Raw genomic sequence first — 15,380 nt, forward strand, 5'->3', positions numbered from 1 at the left:
CCTTCAAAAGATGAATGATGCAAGTAAGTATCCATTCCCTAGCATGCACATTGATAACTACAAGTTTTGGCTCAACTGTACCTGATCACTTGTTACTCTCAACTTGGGGTCCAAAGAGGGCAAGAAACATACAATCACGTACCTCTGTGGTCCATGCTGGACTTCGCTCAGAGGTCGAAAGAAATAAAGGCGTGAAGTTTGAATCCTGCTTATTATGGTCAACACAGGGCTTTTTTTTTAATGCATGGTATTGCAACCATTGTATCGCATGTACAGTGAGACACTGGATAACAAATGATGGCACTCTTTGAACTTTCTCGTTCTATGTCACAATTATTTAGATCAGAAATGATCAATAAGAACATAATATACTTGATTGTATGAATGTTTGAGGTTTTTTGAGAGATATCTGGCCACTTGGAGTTGTTAACAGGTTTAATGATTCTCCGCAGAAGAGAAGAAGGGGCCAGTGAAAGAGCCTGAAAATAAAAACAATAAGTGTCCAGGAATGAGAAATTCATTTGTACTCAATGGAACTTCATGGCAACGAGCAACGACCTTAAAAAAATTCATGGAGCAAAGCAGAATCACAAAGTACTGGTCTACGAATACTAAAAGCTGCTCTTAAACCAGAAAAGGACTGGGATGCAAAAATGAGCATTCTACATGCCTACAGAGAAATGGCATTGTTCCTGGCCAAGGATACTTTAGATTTCCATCATCGTGTCACTTATGTTTGTACAAGAACCTGAACAAGATTTCCTAAATTATGGAGGAATAAGCGAAAAAAAAGTCACTACTGTGATGAAAATTGTAGCATATACCTAAATCTGAATTTACGCGAACAAATATATTTTCTGATTTATTTTTGTACAAAAAAATTCATAAGGTATCAAAGAATATGTTGGAACACTGGCCAAAACACTTTCCACATTCCATTTAGGAACGGTTCTCAAAAGGAAGTGTGGGTCATAACACACAAGTAAAAAGCCTTCAACTTTGTAAACTCTTTTCTGAGAAAAGTGTATAGATTTCCAGTGTCACAAACACCATTTAAATCATGTTAATGCATCTATTGAAATGAAGCATTAATTCACACAGAGGCCAAATTGTGAGTGTAAGAGTACCCTGCATACCGTGCTTGGTCTACAGCGTCTGCTGAGCAACTAAAAACACTGAACTGCTATCAACAGGCTGGGACACCTGTAATCAGAAGGGATATACAAATTTAATATATAAAACATAATTTGTTAAATCAGAAAACGACCACATCAGCAATGTGACAGTGGTAAAGAGTTGAGTAATAAAATGCAACCCTCAATGTGCTTCTTACTCCTTTTAAGTGCATAGCACAAAGTCAGGCTGTGCACATAAAATGGCAGGCCCATTCTGAGCATATGGCCAGACAGTTTCTCCATTAGTGTGTGTTAAAAGGGTCCCACGTGCTAGTTCTCAACACACAGCATGGAATGCGAAAGGAATCCTAGATAGTTTTCATGTACTAAAAAAAAGATACAACTGTGTGTGGGGGGATGGGAGGGGGTTAAATCTGCCCGACTCCTTGCTTTCAATCAGCAGGAGAAAATAGTAAAATCCCTTAAAAATGTGCATTACAAAAGTGTTGTTTTAGTCGTGTGATTAGGAGGGTAAATGTGTGGGTGGTAAACTTGTCCACCAGTATTCTTCCTTTTTCACAATCTAGCTTTTAAGTTCAAGTGTGGCCAAACATGGCGAGGGAGAGGCAGCAGTCCGCACTATGGGAAAGACTGGCTGGCCTCCATGCCCCAGTAAACAAAGTCTGCACTGCAACCAAATAAAGAAAGCCCTTACTTTTCTCGGTGAAAGGGGATGCATGCGAGAACCAAGCATCTTTGAGCACACTCTTCTTACCCATATACATGCGTGCCAATGTTGGCACGTGCAAAATACAACCACACACAAAGACGTTTTTCTCTTTTCTCTGTCTGCACCAGTATATGCAAGCCTTGATTTGCATTTGAATATAAACCCCAATTTTAGCCTTCATTGTTTGAAGAGTGCATACCTTAGGCATACTGGCACCATTCTAAAAGTAACTACACATATCTGATTGTCTTATCGCTAGGTCATGCAATGTAAATGTGCATGTGAACAGTGCTCAGGTGGCACGTGCAAGAAATCCAGACCTCTAATGCATGCAGTCCTTTGCTCCTTTATGCAAAGATCACACTATTTTAAGAGCGTTTTCTTAAATATGTACATGGGTCCTCCTTCAGACTGCATTATTTCATGAATGCTTTAGAATGGATCAACCTTTTCAATATAGGAGCTAGGTGTTCACGTTTAGGCCACTGCATCAGGCTGCAGGAAATGGAAAACTAACAACAAAAAGGACAACTGCATGGTTTCAAATATTGCCATAACAGCATAAACTTAGTAAATTCGAATGAGGTGAGCACGCAATGATCCTGAGCCACTGTGTTCCTTCAAATCTGGGTGAATCATAGCATAAGGCTTAAGGGAGGTGTTGCGCGAGTGTGTATGTGTGTATGTATGTATATATATATATATATATATATATATATATATATATATATATATATATATATATATATATATATATATATTCTATATCACACTTGGCTGGAGAAATTGAGACATTACAACTACGAAAATGCTCCACTCCTACTCTTCAAAGTGCGCCCATAGCTTGGTCTGGAAGGTGCTTTATAGACCGTGCCTTCAAAAACACTAAGTGACGAGAATTACAAACCTGAAATTGCAACCTTCCCATTCATACGGCAACACACACGTGCGAAGTGTGTGTAGGGACACAGTGGTGAAAACTCAAGGTATTCAGATAGTCCTTCATACCATACATTTCGAAAATGCAGTTCATTGTGAGCTTGGAAACAAACTTGCCCATGCTGGGTGTGGGGCAAGGCGTTACAGGCCTTATTTTGTCCCTCCTACTGGCCACCTGGTGACCTATTTTTAGTGGGAAAAAGAGCCTTACCACCTCAATGGCTTGAAGTACACAAAGGACCCTAGCTCTTCACACAAGGTTGAAATAAGAACAGTAAGATCCACTCGAATGAAATCAGAAGTTGCGAGCGCTTGCACGTCATTCTGGTGGGTTCGGCGTGAGTAGAACAGGGGAAAAGCTAAGAGGGTGAAAGAGAGCCAGGAAGATTGTAGGAAGAAATGAGAGTTGTCTGAGCAGCAATCAAAGGACACTTTGTTCTTTTATGAAGGCAGTTCTTTCACTCCGAGCATCGTATTCCTCTATGTCCGACTCAGAAAGCCCATCCTCCTGCCAAACATCCGAAGGAATCCCCTTGTAAGAGGCGATCCCATTGTCTAACGAGTACACCTTGATTCCCCGGAGGCTGAATCCAGAGCGGACTTGAAGGACGAGGAACACAGTGATGAAAACCAGGACAATCATGGCGCAGATCATGCCTGCCAAGAGAAAGGGCAGGTGGGAGGGCTCCATGGCAGCCTGTGGCACCCAGTCTTTCAAAGGAGGGGATTCCCGACTGATCTGCGTCTGTCGCGAGCAGCTGAAGTCCACATCATTGTAGTGTGAGTGACCAGGACAAGCAGTGCAGTCATTGGCTGTGGGACCCTTGCAGGCGGCACAGGATAAATGGCAAGCTACGCACACATTGGCGATGATCGGCTCCACGCTGTTCTCCAAAGCGTAGTTCATGTGCTGGGTGCTCCAAGTGAACCCTGCCGGACAACTCTTCACGCAAGTCTTCTGGTACAAAAAGTAGCCCTCTTCACACACTGCAGAGAGTGGGGAAAAAAAAGATTATGTTAAAATCCTCCTTGGACCAATAAGTGCAACGTAAGCAGAGTGGATAGAAACGGGTCAACATAAACAGCATAGTGAAGAGCAGCTCATTGCCTTGTGTCTATCACTGATGCACCAGACCTTATTGATCAATGATGGACATCAGGCAACAAAAACAAAAAGACAGCTTGCAATGTCACCATGACGATAGAAATTGGGTTGCAAGTCTTAGATTCCACACCGAGAATTTAAGACTTTGGTACCAAGAGCACACTGGCATCACCCTAAGGGGACAGGAAACAAGCAATTGAAATACTTTCCCCAAATGTGCATCAGCCATTATGAGGTACTGCAAGAGCATTTGGACCAGGTATAAGTGACCATTTAAATGTACAGGGTCAGTAGCACAAGAGGTGTGGTGGTGAAACCCTGCCATCGGACAACAGAGTTCGTAAAATTTGAAAAGCGCAATGGGGAAGTTGGACACGAAGAGCCACTGGGTGAGGCAAGTGCTTTTAGAAACCGAACATACAGCTTCTCACAGAAAATCTCTAACTCAAAGACAAAGGTTTCACGTGAAAACCAACACATTTTTAGCAGTGTACGCATTGATAAACACTTTATTCATGTACGGTTCTTCCTTTAATGCCTGGAACAGCACCTGGAGCGACCTAAGGCTGCAGCTGGATCCACACTAGCGCAGCAAAGGACCACTGCACACCACTCCACTTACCATAAGAAACAAGAAACCCCATCACAATATGTTTTCGCTCAGCCAGGTAAATCGGGCAGTAATAAGTTCCGGATGCCAACCATAATGTAATTTTCCCCGCCCAAAAAACACCAGAATAACTTTAAAACTTTTTTTTAAAAGAGCTCTCAACAGATAAGAGTGAGTCACGGACAAGGATTCACGTATCACTCAAGTTGGCAGCTGAAATAGTTACTTTCTGTAGTTTTCTTACCCGCTGACGTCAGTGGCAGCACACGTCACTATTGGCAGGACATGGCTGATGTAGTGTTTAATAGATACTGAAGTACTGCAATGGGATAGTCTGCTAATGCTGGCAGTCAAGAGCATCCAGTAAAGGAGTAATGCTTTGGTAGCAGAGGGCTAGAAGTGCAGCAGTGCTTAGCACCACAACAAACAGGCAACTCATCACAAATGCAAAGCAGATAACACAGGACTACAAATGAACCTTGCAATTTTTGTACCATTTCCCATTTCAGTGGCTTCTAACACTCCCTCCCATTGGCCCCAGTGTGCACTAGAAGGCAGACATCAGCTGTGTTAAGCAGGGTAAAAGATTCATGCATTTGCAAGCCCATCTGTCTATTCACTTTGGGACAGTCATTTTATTCCATGAAGGTTTCATTGTCTATTCAAAACCCAGAAACCTTGGCTCCAACCGATTACTTATCGTGTACATTTCAGCAGTTTGAGGGAATGAGCACTGCTTGACAGATGCTTAATGGGTGAGAAAGAGGAATGATGCTTTGCTTATCCTTGTAATGGTGGGATGAAATGTAGCGCTTCTCTTTCCTCTTCTCACAAGGGCACTGTTCTACATCAGCTGCTGGATGATATCTGGGTGGAAAACTATCCTAGTAAACTGGGTTTGGGAGGCTCGACTGGCTGCCTGGGTGAGCTGCGACATTGGCCCGACAGCACAAGAAGCGTTCAAGGGACACAAATCCATCCGCGTGGCAGAGGTACAGAAGCTGCGGGTCCTGGGCAGCAGGTCTGTGAGGTTTCTCAATCAGAAAAAACTGAATTACATTTTTTTTTAAACTTAGTTAACTGTACGTTTATCAATCTAAGTCAACTGTCATACAGTGCCTGCGATCAAACTAGGGGCGTCAGTTTTACGCTGGCGAGACTTGTCACGCTGAACACCTTCCTCGCTAGTATATCGCGGACTCCAGGCCATCTCGCATTGCAGATGTAGTGAATTGCACCTGTGCCCAACCACACCTCCTCTCTTTTCCTTTTAATACTGTCTCTATTAAAACCCTAACAATTAAAAAGGAAAGAGCAGAGAGTTGAACAAGAACAGCACTAGTGCACCCGAAAGCAAGATCAAGAGCCATCTCGCAGAAAGAATGCAATCTGGACACTGACCAAGCGCCTTCCATGCTGCTCCACCTGGACGGGCTTCTTTCAATTGCTGCTTGAGTAGCAGAGGGAGTGACCAGTTTGTCTCGCTAAAATAATCCCCATCATGCTCAAGCGCAATTAGCCAAAATACGCCCCTTTCTTACAAAATACCTGCTAATTGGCTCGGAGCACCTCATTACTACCAGACCGGAGGGTCCCAGTGGTGATAACACAGCATCAAGGCATGACTCTCTCGCGAGCTTCCTCCTCGATAGCAGACATTGAATCCGCTCTCACGCTCATGGAAAATAAAAGCATCTCGCTTAATTTACAACAGATGGTCAAACTACTGTTAAATTTCATGCTCTTCATTATCTTTTGGTAGTTTGGGAAAATTTACAGCACACAAGAGGCTCTTCTGTTGCTCCGTTTGCCTTAATGTTGTTCACATTTGGCCTTCCATGGCTGTTAGTGGCTCCCTAATCCACATCCCCAGCTACCGCCAACCCCACAATCAACTTTGTTACACTATTATTTTTACGACTTCAAGAACTGATTTACATGAATTTGTCAAATATATTTTATATGAAAAGCTGCTTAGTGATTTGTGGTCACTGGATGCTGTCCAGTGCAAGGCTCAACAACTGGGTGGATAGAGATTATACTCCAGCAATAGTTCAAGTCAGAAGGGAACACTTCAAACTATGACAAAATAAATGGTGTGTGTCTGTACTAAAGCGAGTTTAAAATATAAGATTTTCCAGAGTTGTAAGCACAATCAGACCTGAAAGAATCAGGCACTTTGGTTCTATGAATCAAAATGAACAAATAGTTCCAAAACAAAAGATTTGCAAAGGATTTCTTATGTTGATAGCCCACGTACAATTGGCAGCTGTTAAAACACTACATACTAAAACCGTAATCAATATAGGAATACTCTTGTTTTGCATGCACAATTTTTAGCAAGCAAACTTAATTGAACAAGTCTTTATTCAATATATTACTTTAATGGCTAGCCTAGCCAAACTACTGGGGTGGTATGTGGAAGCAGAAGAGGCACCAGAAAGGAGCTTGTCTTTCGGAGGATCACCAGCTTCGTACGCACTTGTACTTGGGGATTCTGCATCCTGGTAGAGTAGGTTGTTTGAGAATGTTCAATAACATCTCACTGCTGGAAACTTCCCCACCCGCACGGAGTCGGAGACATATCACAGTTAGCAATCCACTTCCTTGTACTTTCTTCCTCCTCACCCCAAGTGTGCTTTTTACCACTAGGCCAACCTTCCCTGGAACTGTTTTGATGTATTCGGGGAAAGACTGCTTCTTCTGCAAGAAACAAGGGGATGGATCATGAACTGGAATTGAAGCTGTGATTGAATTCAATTGGCTCGCCACCCAAATCTTGTAATTTCTTTTATGGGGGAGGTGGGTTGGACCCATGCAGCTCCGTTTAGTTTTTGTGATTTTCCGGGAGGGGCGAGGGGGGGCATTTTTCCTTCTTTCCCCACCTGCACCCATTGCACTAGGTTCTCTTATGGGTCAGTGCAGGAGGGAAAATGTCAAGCAGGGAGGAACAGGCAGACTCTGAGCCACCTACCAATTAAGACGTCATTTTAGAAGTGATGTGGCTGGTTGGCAAAAAATTCCTGACCAGAAGCATTGTGAAGTCAATGGAAATACGTGGTCCAAGAGATTCAGGAGGAAGGTGAGAAGTGGGAATTGTGAACCTTGAATCAAAAGGATTTTGGTCATTTCTAGTCATCCAAGTTTTTTCCGTCTCCCCTAGACAGTTCTATAGTATACATTTATTTTTTTAAATGCATACGCTGATGTTTTAAAAGTAGGCACTAAATGCCTCTCTCAGAAATGAGCTGATCTAGTCAGGCTCAAACAGCAATATAATATAAATGGCATCCATTTGAAAAGCAAATTACTCCAATTCAAGTAGACTAAGCGCATGCTATTCAAAATATGAAATCCTCAATACAAATCAACGAAATCCTTCACAGTTTCCCGCAGACTGTAATTGAGGGCCTTCAACCAAGAGTCAAGAAACAAGCGGGTAATGTGGCTAAACGTATATTTACTGGGAAATTGAATTTTTAAAATTAAGAGTTTCCATCCAAAAGCTTAAATTGTAGAAAGTGTTACCTTGAACGGACTTTCTAAAAGCGTCCAACATCCCACCTCCACTTCACACTATCGCACTGCATGTTGCAGATTCTTAAATTGAGTTTGCCAACATAACAGAGCTGATTTAGAGAACGGCAAACAATTAACACACAGCCTCTTCGCCGACCCCTTTCATCCAGTGACAACACATGCCCACACCAGGTGGCAGTTAGAAAGACCTGGATGAGACCAACACGTGCACTACCTTAACATTTCTTCATAGGTGCCAAAAAAACAGCTGAACAAGAAAATCTTGTAGAATACTGCAACTCCACGGTCGTCAAGCACCGAACTGTGTGCATACTCAACCTCTCACGACTATCTTATTTAAAGGGTTACCTTGCTTTTTCTCATGACGCGAATAAAGTCCTTGCATGACACATTTCCTTATTCGTTCTTGCTCTCGTCTCAATATTTGTGCAAGATGGCAGGAATTTAGTCATGACATTATCCACACATCATAACATTACCCACACAAAATGGAGCTGTACACAGAGGGGGCGGTGCATTCAGCCAATCAGTGGGAAGTATGTATAAAACGTGTGGCCCTTTAGTCCACGGCAGATTTTCAAATGCAGACTTCAAACAATGTATCTAAATGCTCAGCAACCGAATTGGCTTAGTATAGGTCAAATGGTAAACATTCTTTACAACGCATATGTTACAACGCATGTCATTAAATCACATTTTTTACTCCACAAAATCTTTTGCAACGCAGGGCTTTACACCGCAAACCATTACAATGCATTCCCCAAAGTAACGCCCCGGAGGAGTTAGGATAGTAAATTGCGTGGTAATGGGGAATGCGTTGTAATGAATTGGATTGGAAAGCCCTGCGTCGTAAAAGATTTTGCGGAGTAAAAAATGAAGTGTTTACCGAATTATTTTCCCGAGCCACAGTCAAAGTTAAACCAAAAATCAGTCCACGCAGTAGTCTTCTCAGATATTCTTATTGATGCTTTATTCCAAATCTTGTATAGTTTGTACTTCAGTTCTTCATCACAACAGATAGCCACAGATTGAGCCAACACGTGTTTCGTCTTTTGGAATTAACCAAAGACTCAGGGCGCAAGCAACGTTTTCTGTGAAGGTAATTTAAGTGTAGGCCTCTGGCACGATCAGCGGTACAAAAGGGGGTGGTGATGGACGGAGCATCTGAATCAATAAAACACTCACACCCAGTCAAAAGATATGGGTTTAATCCATCACCGTTCTTTAGCCCACTCTGCCACCCCAGTTCAGACATGGCTATATGCAAATCAGTCTGACCCTGTGCTTGCTTGAATCCGGTGGCAAAGTGAGCAAGGGAATCACGTCTGAGCATACCCTGCCACACTTATGGCGGCCAAAACTGGGGTGGCAGAGTGGGCTAAAGAACGGTGATGGATCAAACCCAGATCTTTTGACTGGGTGTGAGTGTTTGATTGGTTCTGATGCTCCGTTCATCACCACTCCCTTTTGTAACCGCTTTTGGCCGCCATAGGTGTGGCGGGGTATGCTCAGACGTGAGTCCCTTGCTCACTTTGCCACTGGATTCAAGCAAGCCGGGCTGAAGGCGGCTGGAATGCCAGAAACCGTTCCTCGGAGGCTTGTTTCCGGTCCAGGGAAGGCATGGCTTGGCAGTTCGGGCTGGACTGTTCCCATGAGGCACAGGGTCAGACTGATTTGCATATAGCCATGTCTGAACTGGGGCGGCAGAGTGGGCTAAAGAACGGTGATGGATCAAACCCAGATCTTTTGACTGGTTGTGAGTGTTTGATTGGTTCTGATGCTCCGTCCATCACCACTCCCTTTTCTACCGCTCTGCCACGATCAGTCATCAACGTTTTAAGAGTCAAACAGTGTCCGCCAACATCGAAATCACAGAGATACACAATGTACTGTCATCTATCAAGAACAGTCTTCATAATTTCAAGTTACGTCCTGAAAAATCTTAATCTCTCGACAGAGTACTCCGCTCCAAAACCTGGCATGTAAAAAAGGAGTGTTGTAAAAGCGTGCGGGGTAAAGTGTCCTATTCAGGTAGCATAGCTCATGCGCTGAATGCAAATGTAACAGCAAAGGTCTCATCATGACTTTAAGGGTCTATCTGATGTTAGGGTCAAAGTGTGTTTGCATTCCATTTCGGGTTTCAAGTTATGTGAAATGGCTGTAATCTGGGAATTTTACCCGCACAATGTTTTTTAGCAATTATCTGAAAGAATTTTCATGGGAAGGAGGGGAAGTGGAAAAGAGAAATTATGCCAAAATAGGATTGCGTGGCTACGTTTACACAGGCTCTCATATTTCAACCTAAAAACCTCATTTGTGCAGGAATACCACCCTAGAGCAATACCACAGTGGACTAACTGGTTCAGCCTGGGGCAAAATGGTCACAGGTAATTCCTCCGAGGTCAAACTACGGCAGAGAAGCAAAATGGGTTATACCGTCTATATATATATTTAAAAAATAAAAAATAAACTATTATCGCTTAAATTACCAAACATAAAAAAATCAAGTCAGAAAATTATCTTAATTCTCGTACACAATCAGTTTTAAATCCAATAGAATATTTAATGGTCGGAGAAATGCCCTACAAAACAAATGCCAAAATCTGTAGGAAATGCCAAAATCCCACCTGCCCCGGTTTTAAAGAGAACCTAAGCTTCAATTTTATTGGGAAACAGTGGGTAATTAAAAAAGGTTTTCATTATCTAGATGGCTTCTGTGACCTTCAACACATCATGAAATGCATTTTTGCAAAAAGTCACCTAACCTTGAAAGTAAAGAGGCTTCTTCAATTTACACAAGAGAAGGACTTCCAGGAATACTGATGCTCTCATTTCAGAGGCTCTGAACTTCAAAGATGACGCAGAAGTTAATCAATGTGTTCTTCAAAGAGGACATTGATGATGGAGATGAACTGAGTAAATCCAGTGTCCTCGGCTTCTTAACACTGGCTCAGATCGCACGAGTAATGTGATAATGTAGGACAAAGAATCTCAATATTCACAAAGTGTAGGCTGGCTCACAAGTATGCATTCTAACAAGCCTCGCTGTAATGACTAAAGGATACTGAATTTTTAATAGATTTGATAGCTTTTACTTCCATTTCACCCAGAGATGCTGTGAAGGGTAACAGGGGCCTTAACTGAGCTAGCAGAACTCGAGGGTTGCAGCAGAAACAAAATCCCACTTAGACTAAATAAACAGGGTGGCAGAAGGTTGGCCATCCAAATAAGGGCTACTTGAGAGCTCCACGTTTAGCCAAATGTCTCGCTCCTTCGTCTTTGTTCAGCAGATCGTATTCCCTATTTTACCTTCTTCCACAGTCCTACCTTGTCATTAGCAGTGCCTGTTGTCTCTAGCCTCACTGGTTCATTCTAGCGGAAACATTAGCAACCGTTCTATTCCTTTTCGGAGATCCACTTTAAAGGAGTGTTTTAATTTTTTTTTATTTACAAAGGACATGAAAAATGGTGTACTTTTCTCTGTGGTCAAGGTTAAGATTATTACTTAAAAACTTCAATAAATGCTTGCAGGTGAAGCTGGCTGCACTAGTACATACAACAAAGTTAAATATTTACTTACTACAAATTCAAGTGACAATTTTTTCACTTACTTTGTGGTTGGAAAGGCACAGTTTTAACCTCCTGTTTAATTTCTTCCAGACAAGGGCTTGGAAGGGTGTTTGTGTTACTATTACAAATATCTGATATAGATATTGTTAGAACTGGGGGTCTCTAGTTGGCAGAGGTAGGTACCACTGTCCAAATAGGGACCCTTGCTTCTAGTCAGGGTAAGGAGGAAACACTCTTTAGATAACCTCTGCTCACCCCCTTGGTAGCTTGGCACAAGCAGTCAGGCTTATCAAAGGCAATGTGTAAAGTATTTGTACCAATACTCACAGTAACACAGTGAAAACACCACAAACTGACTACACAACAGTTTAGAAAAATAAAGGTATTTAATCTAAACTACACAAGACCATAACAACAAAAATCCAACATGCACAGTTCAAGAATATGGTTGCGAAAGAGTTCTTAAAGTTGCAATAAAAATAATCCACAGTTGTGTGAAAACTTCACCGTTGTGTCACGTTTAGCCAACAGTACCTTTAAATGCGACAAAGTTCTAAAGCAGAAGCTGGTGCGGTGGAAAACAAGCCATGCGTTGCTCTTGAGACTATGGGGAGGCGTTGGCGACAGGCCCGCTGCAGCAGCGGGCGTGGTGCGACGAATCCGGTCTGCAGGGGGAGGAAGGCGAGGACTTGTATGGATTCCGGTGCGTAGGTTCCGTAGGATGTTTGGTCTCGCAAATGCACGATGAGATGATCTGTAGGAGCTGCGACGATCTCCGGGGCAACGGTACGTGATCCAGTTGCGATCTTCCTCTCGCAGCTCCTCGATGCGATGGCTCTGCGACGTTGTTCGCAGCGTCGTGATGCGGTCCGCAAGCAAGCGGTGCGGCGATCTCACCCAGCGATGACCGGCTCTGCGACGATGCTCGCAGCAATGGTAATCTTCCCGCAAACTAAGGATGCGACGTCTCCGGCAGCAGCAACAGGCGCTGCGACGATCTCGGCCTTCGTAGTGGGAAAAATTCCTCACACTGTCAGGAATGCGCTCCGCAAGCGAGCGATGCGATAACTTTTCTGTAGCAAAGTATCTCAAATCTTGGTTTCCAGCTTCCCAGCACAAGTACCACTCCCAGAGGCACCACAACTGGCCCAATCACTCTAGGAAGGACAGAGCTCTCACAGCAGAGCTCAGGGAAGCTGGGGGTGAAGTCCTTTTGTTCCTGGGACTTCAAAACAGGGAGCCAGCTCACAACAGGCCCTTGGAGATTCATTCAAGTAAGGGGACAAAGCAACAACAAAGTCCTTCCCCTCTCCTAGGCAGCAAAGCAACTGCAGGTCAGTCCAGCATCACACAGCAGGGCAGTCCTTCAGTCTTCCAGCTTTCTCCTTGGCGGAGGTTCCTTCTTGTTTCCAGGATGATCTAATTTTCTGTAGTCAGGGGTTCTGTACTTATACCCCTAAAAGTCTTTGATCCCTTTGTGCAGGAGGGCTGAACCAGTTCTGGGTGTTCCTTGAGCACTTTGTTTTCCTGGCCTCTCCTTTCCTTTCAGAGAGAGGGGCAGGGTCGTCAGCCACCCAGCAGGAGGTGGAGCCAGCATTGTGGAAGGCAGGCACAGCCCTATTCAGGCCCAGGGGCTACCCCCTCCCACCACTCTAGATGCAGATGGAGCTATTCAGCCCGGGGATGGCCTACTCAGACTCTGGGAGCTACCCAGCCCCTGTCACTCACAAACCAGACAGTCAATTCACAAACAGGCCAAGGCACACAGAAAGGTCAGACAAGAGAACAACAACTTTCTAAAAGTGCTGTTCTCAAACACAGGATTTAAAAAGATGTGTTCTTAAATTCTGAGTTCAGGGATACCAGACCTATGTCCTATCTTGCTCCTATGGGAGATATGATGGTAGCCACTATTCCCCATGATAGCCTAGGGGGCAAGATAGCCTTACAATAGTGAAAAACGAAAATGGCTGTAATTCACAACCAGAGAATGTTACCTGCACAAGTACATGCTCTACCTTTCACATACACTGCACCCTGCCCAAGGGGGTACCTTGGGCCTTCCATAGGGGTGACCAAAGTGTACAGAAAGGGTATGATTAGGCCTGGCCAGTGGAGACACTGACCAGGAGGACATGGCAGTTCATAGACTGCACACAGGCACTGCTGTGGCAGGCCTGAGACACCCTTTTAGGGCTACTCATGTGGGTGGCACAATCAGTGCTGCAGGCCCACTAGTAGCATTTGTTATCACCAGCCCTGGCACACTCAGTGCACTTTACTAGGGACTTCTTGGTGACACAAATATGTCAATCATGGATAACCAAACATAATAACAATTTTACACAGGGAGCACTTGCACTTTGACACTGAACAGCAGTGGCAAAGTCCCAAAGCATCTAAACCAGCAAAAACGAAATCCAGCACAGCATCAAAAATACAGGCGGTTTAGGCAAAAAGATAGGGGGAAACCACGCCAAAGATGCCAGGTCTAACAGATATATATAGATAGATTAATTCCGCCACTTCCGTGCAATTGAAATTATGCATTCCTTTGCTTATTGATTGTAATTCAAAAGTGGATGTCTGTATTTTTGGCAAATAGGGACAGTCATACATACCAATGCAGGCCTGACCAGAAACTGATGTTTTACAGCCACTGCTAGACATTTGGCTTGAAGGGTTCTGCGACTCCACCACAGTGCCATACAAAACGAGAGTGAACTGCGTCAGGGTGCCTGTGAAAACAAACACAAACATATATGGATTCTACAGCAATTCTTATGCGTAATTATTAGGGCATTGAGAAGAGAAAATTGATGTTTTGTTACAGATCTAAACACATTTGATCCACCACCTCCTTACTCCAAAACTCCTGGGATTACAATTATGTAGCGTGCTGTTCAGATTTGCATCTCATTCTCATAAGGTCCAACACAACTTTATCAAAGCAACTTAGAAACATACACTTACAGAGCACTCCTCTGAAGCCAGTGTCATTATTCCAAAGGCATGAAAAGGGTGGAACACAGATGGAGAGAAATAGTTTTGATATATCTGCTAACTCCAATGCCAAAATACAGTCGAAATCCAGTCAACCTAGTCCCCTGAATGCTGGTTTATTTCTTGTATAGCGCCCAGTGTGACTACAATCACCTCCGGGTGCTTCTTGCAACATTCCAACAGTTTCTACATTAATAAGACAATGTCACAAACGTACATGAGCACACGAGCCTTAGATATATAGCACAAATGTCAGCAACAACGACAGCTAAAGTGGGTCATCATTAAGGTCCTTTCTCCAAGCGTCGGAGTAGATTTAAGAAGCTGAAAAAATCCATTTGAAGGTGTGCCGAGGGCATATTTGGGACAATAACGAAAAATCATGTTGGCTTGTCAGTTTAGCATTTCCCTATAATGACAACCTCTTTATTACTCTGAAATAGCAGCCAGCGCAATGATACAAGACCAAGGATCAGACAACACCAAACATGGGGTGGTCTGCAGGTCTTGCCGCTGATGTGCTTGCAGACCACAGATGGCACAACCTGGACCAGTTAGGTTTCTGACTTGAATATGGAGAATCCAATGGATAACTGCTCGAGTTGACTGGACAGGCATTCTTAGTTCACACGTTTTTAAATGTGTCAATAAGTGGGATGCCACTATCACGGTTACAGAATAATGTGCTGTGCATTATCCTGCATATAAACAGGTATAAAACCGCAATGATACCACCAGGAATCCTTAGCGACTCTTCTGCTATTGAAA

At 43.4% G+C, this 15,380-nt stretch overlaps 1 protein-coding gene across 1 annotated transcript in view; it reads right to left on the reverse strand.

Annotated features, from left to right (window-relative positions):
- Positions 1 to 420: 420 nt before the first annotated feature.
- The window catches only part of FURIN (furin, paired basic amino acid cleaving enzyme), a 369,349-nt gene continuing 354,389 nt past the window's right edge, over positions 421 to 15,380 (reverse strand). Inside the window, exons 15-16 of the mRNA XM_078683275.1 lie at positions 14,231 to 14,347; positions 421 to 3,771 (exon numbers count right to left, since the gene is read on the reverse strand). Of these exons, the coding sequence (XP_078539401.1) occupies positions 3,206 to 3,771; positions 14,231 to 14,347 (683 nt within the window). The 3' untranslated portion in view covers positions 421 to 3,205. The remainder of the gene's footprint in view (positions 3,772 to 14,230; positions 14,348 to 15,380) is intronic.

Source organism: Lissotriton helveticus, chromosome 3_1, assembly GCF_964261635.1.
Source record: "Lissotriton helveticus chromosome 3_1, aLisHel1.1, whole genome shotgun sequence".
Taxonomy (NCBI): Eukaryota; Metazoa; Chordata; class Amphibia; order Caudata; family Salamandridae; genus Lissotriton; species Lissotriton helveticus.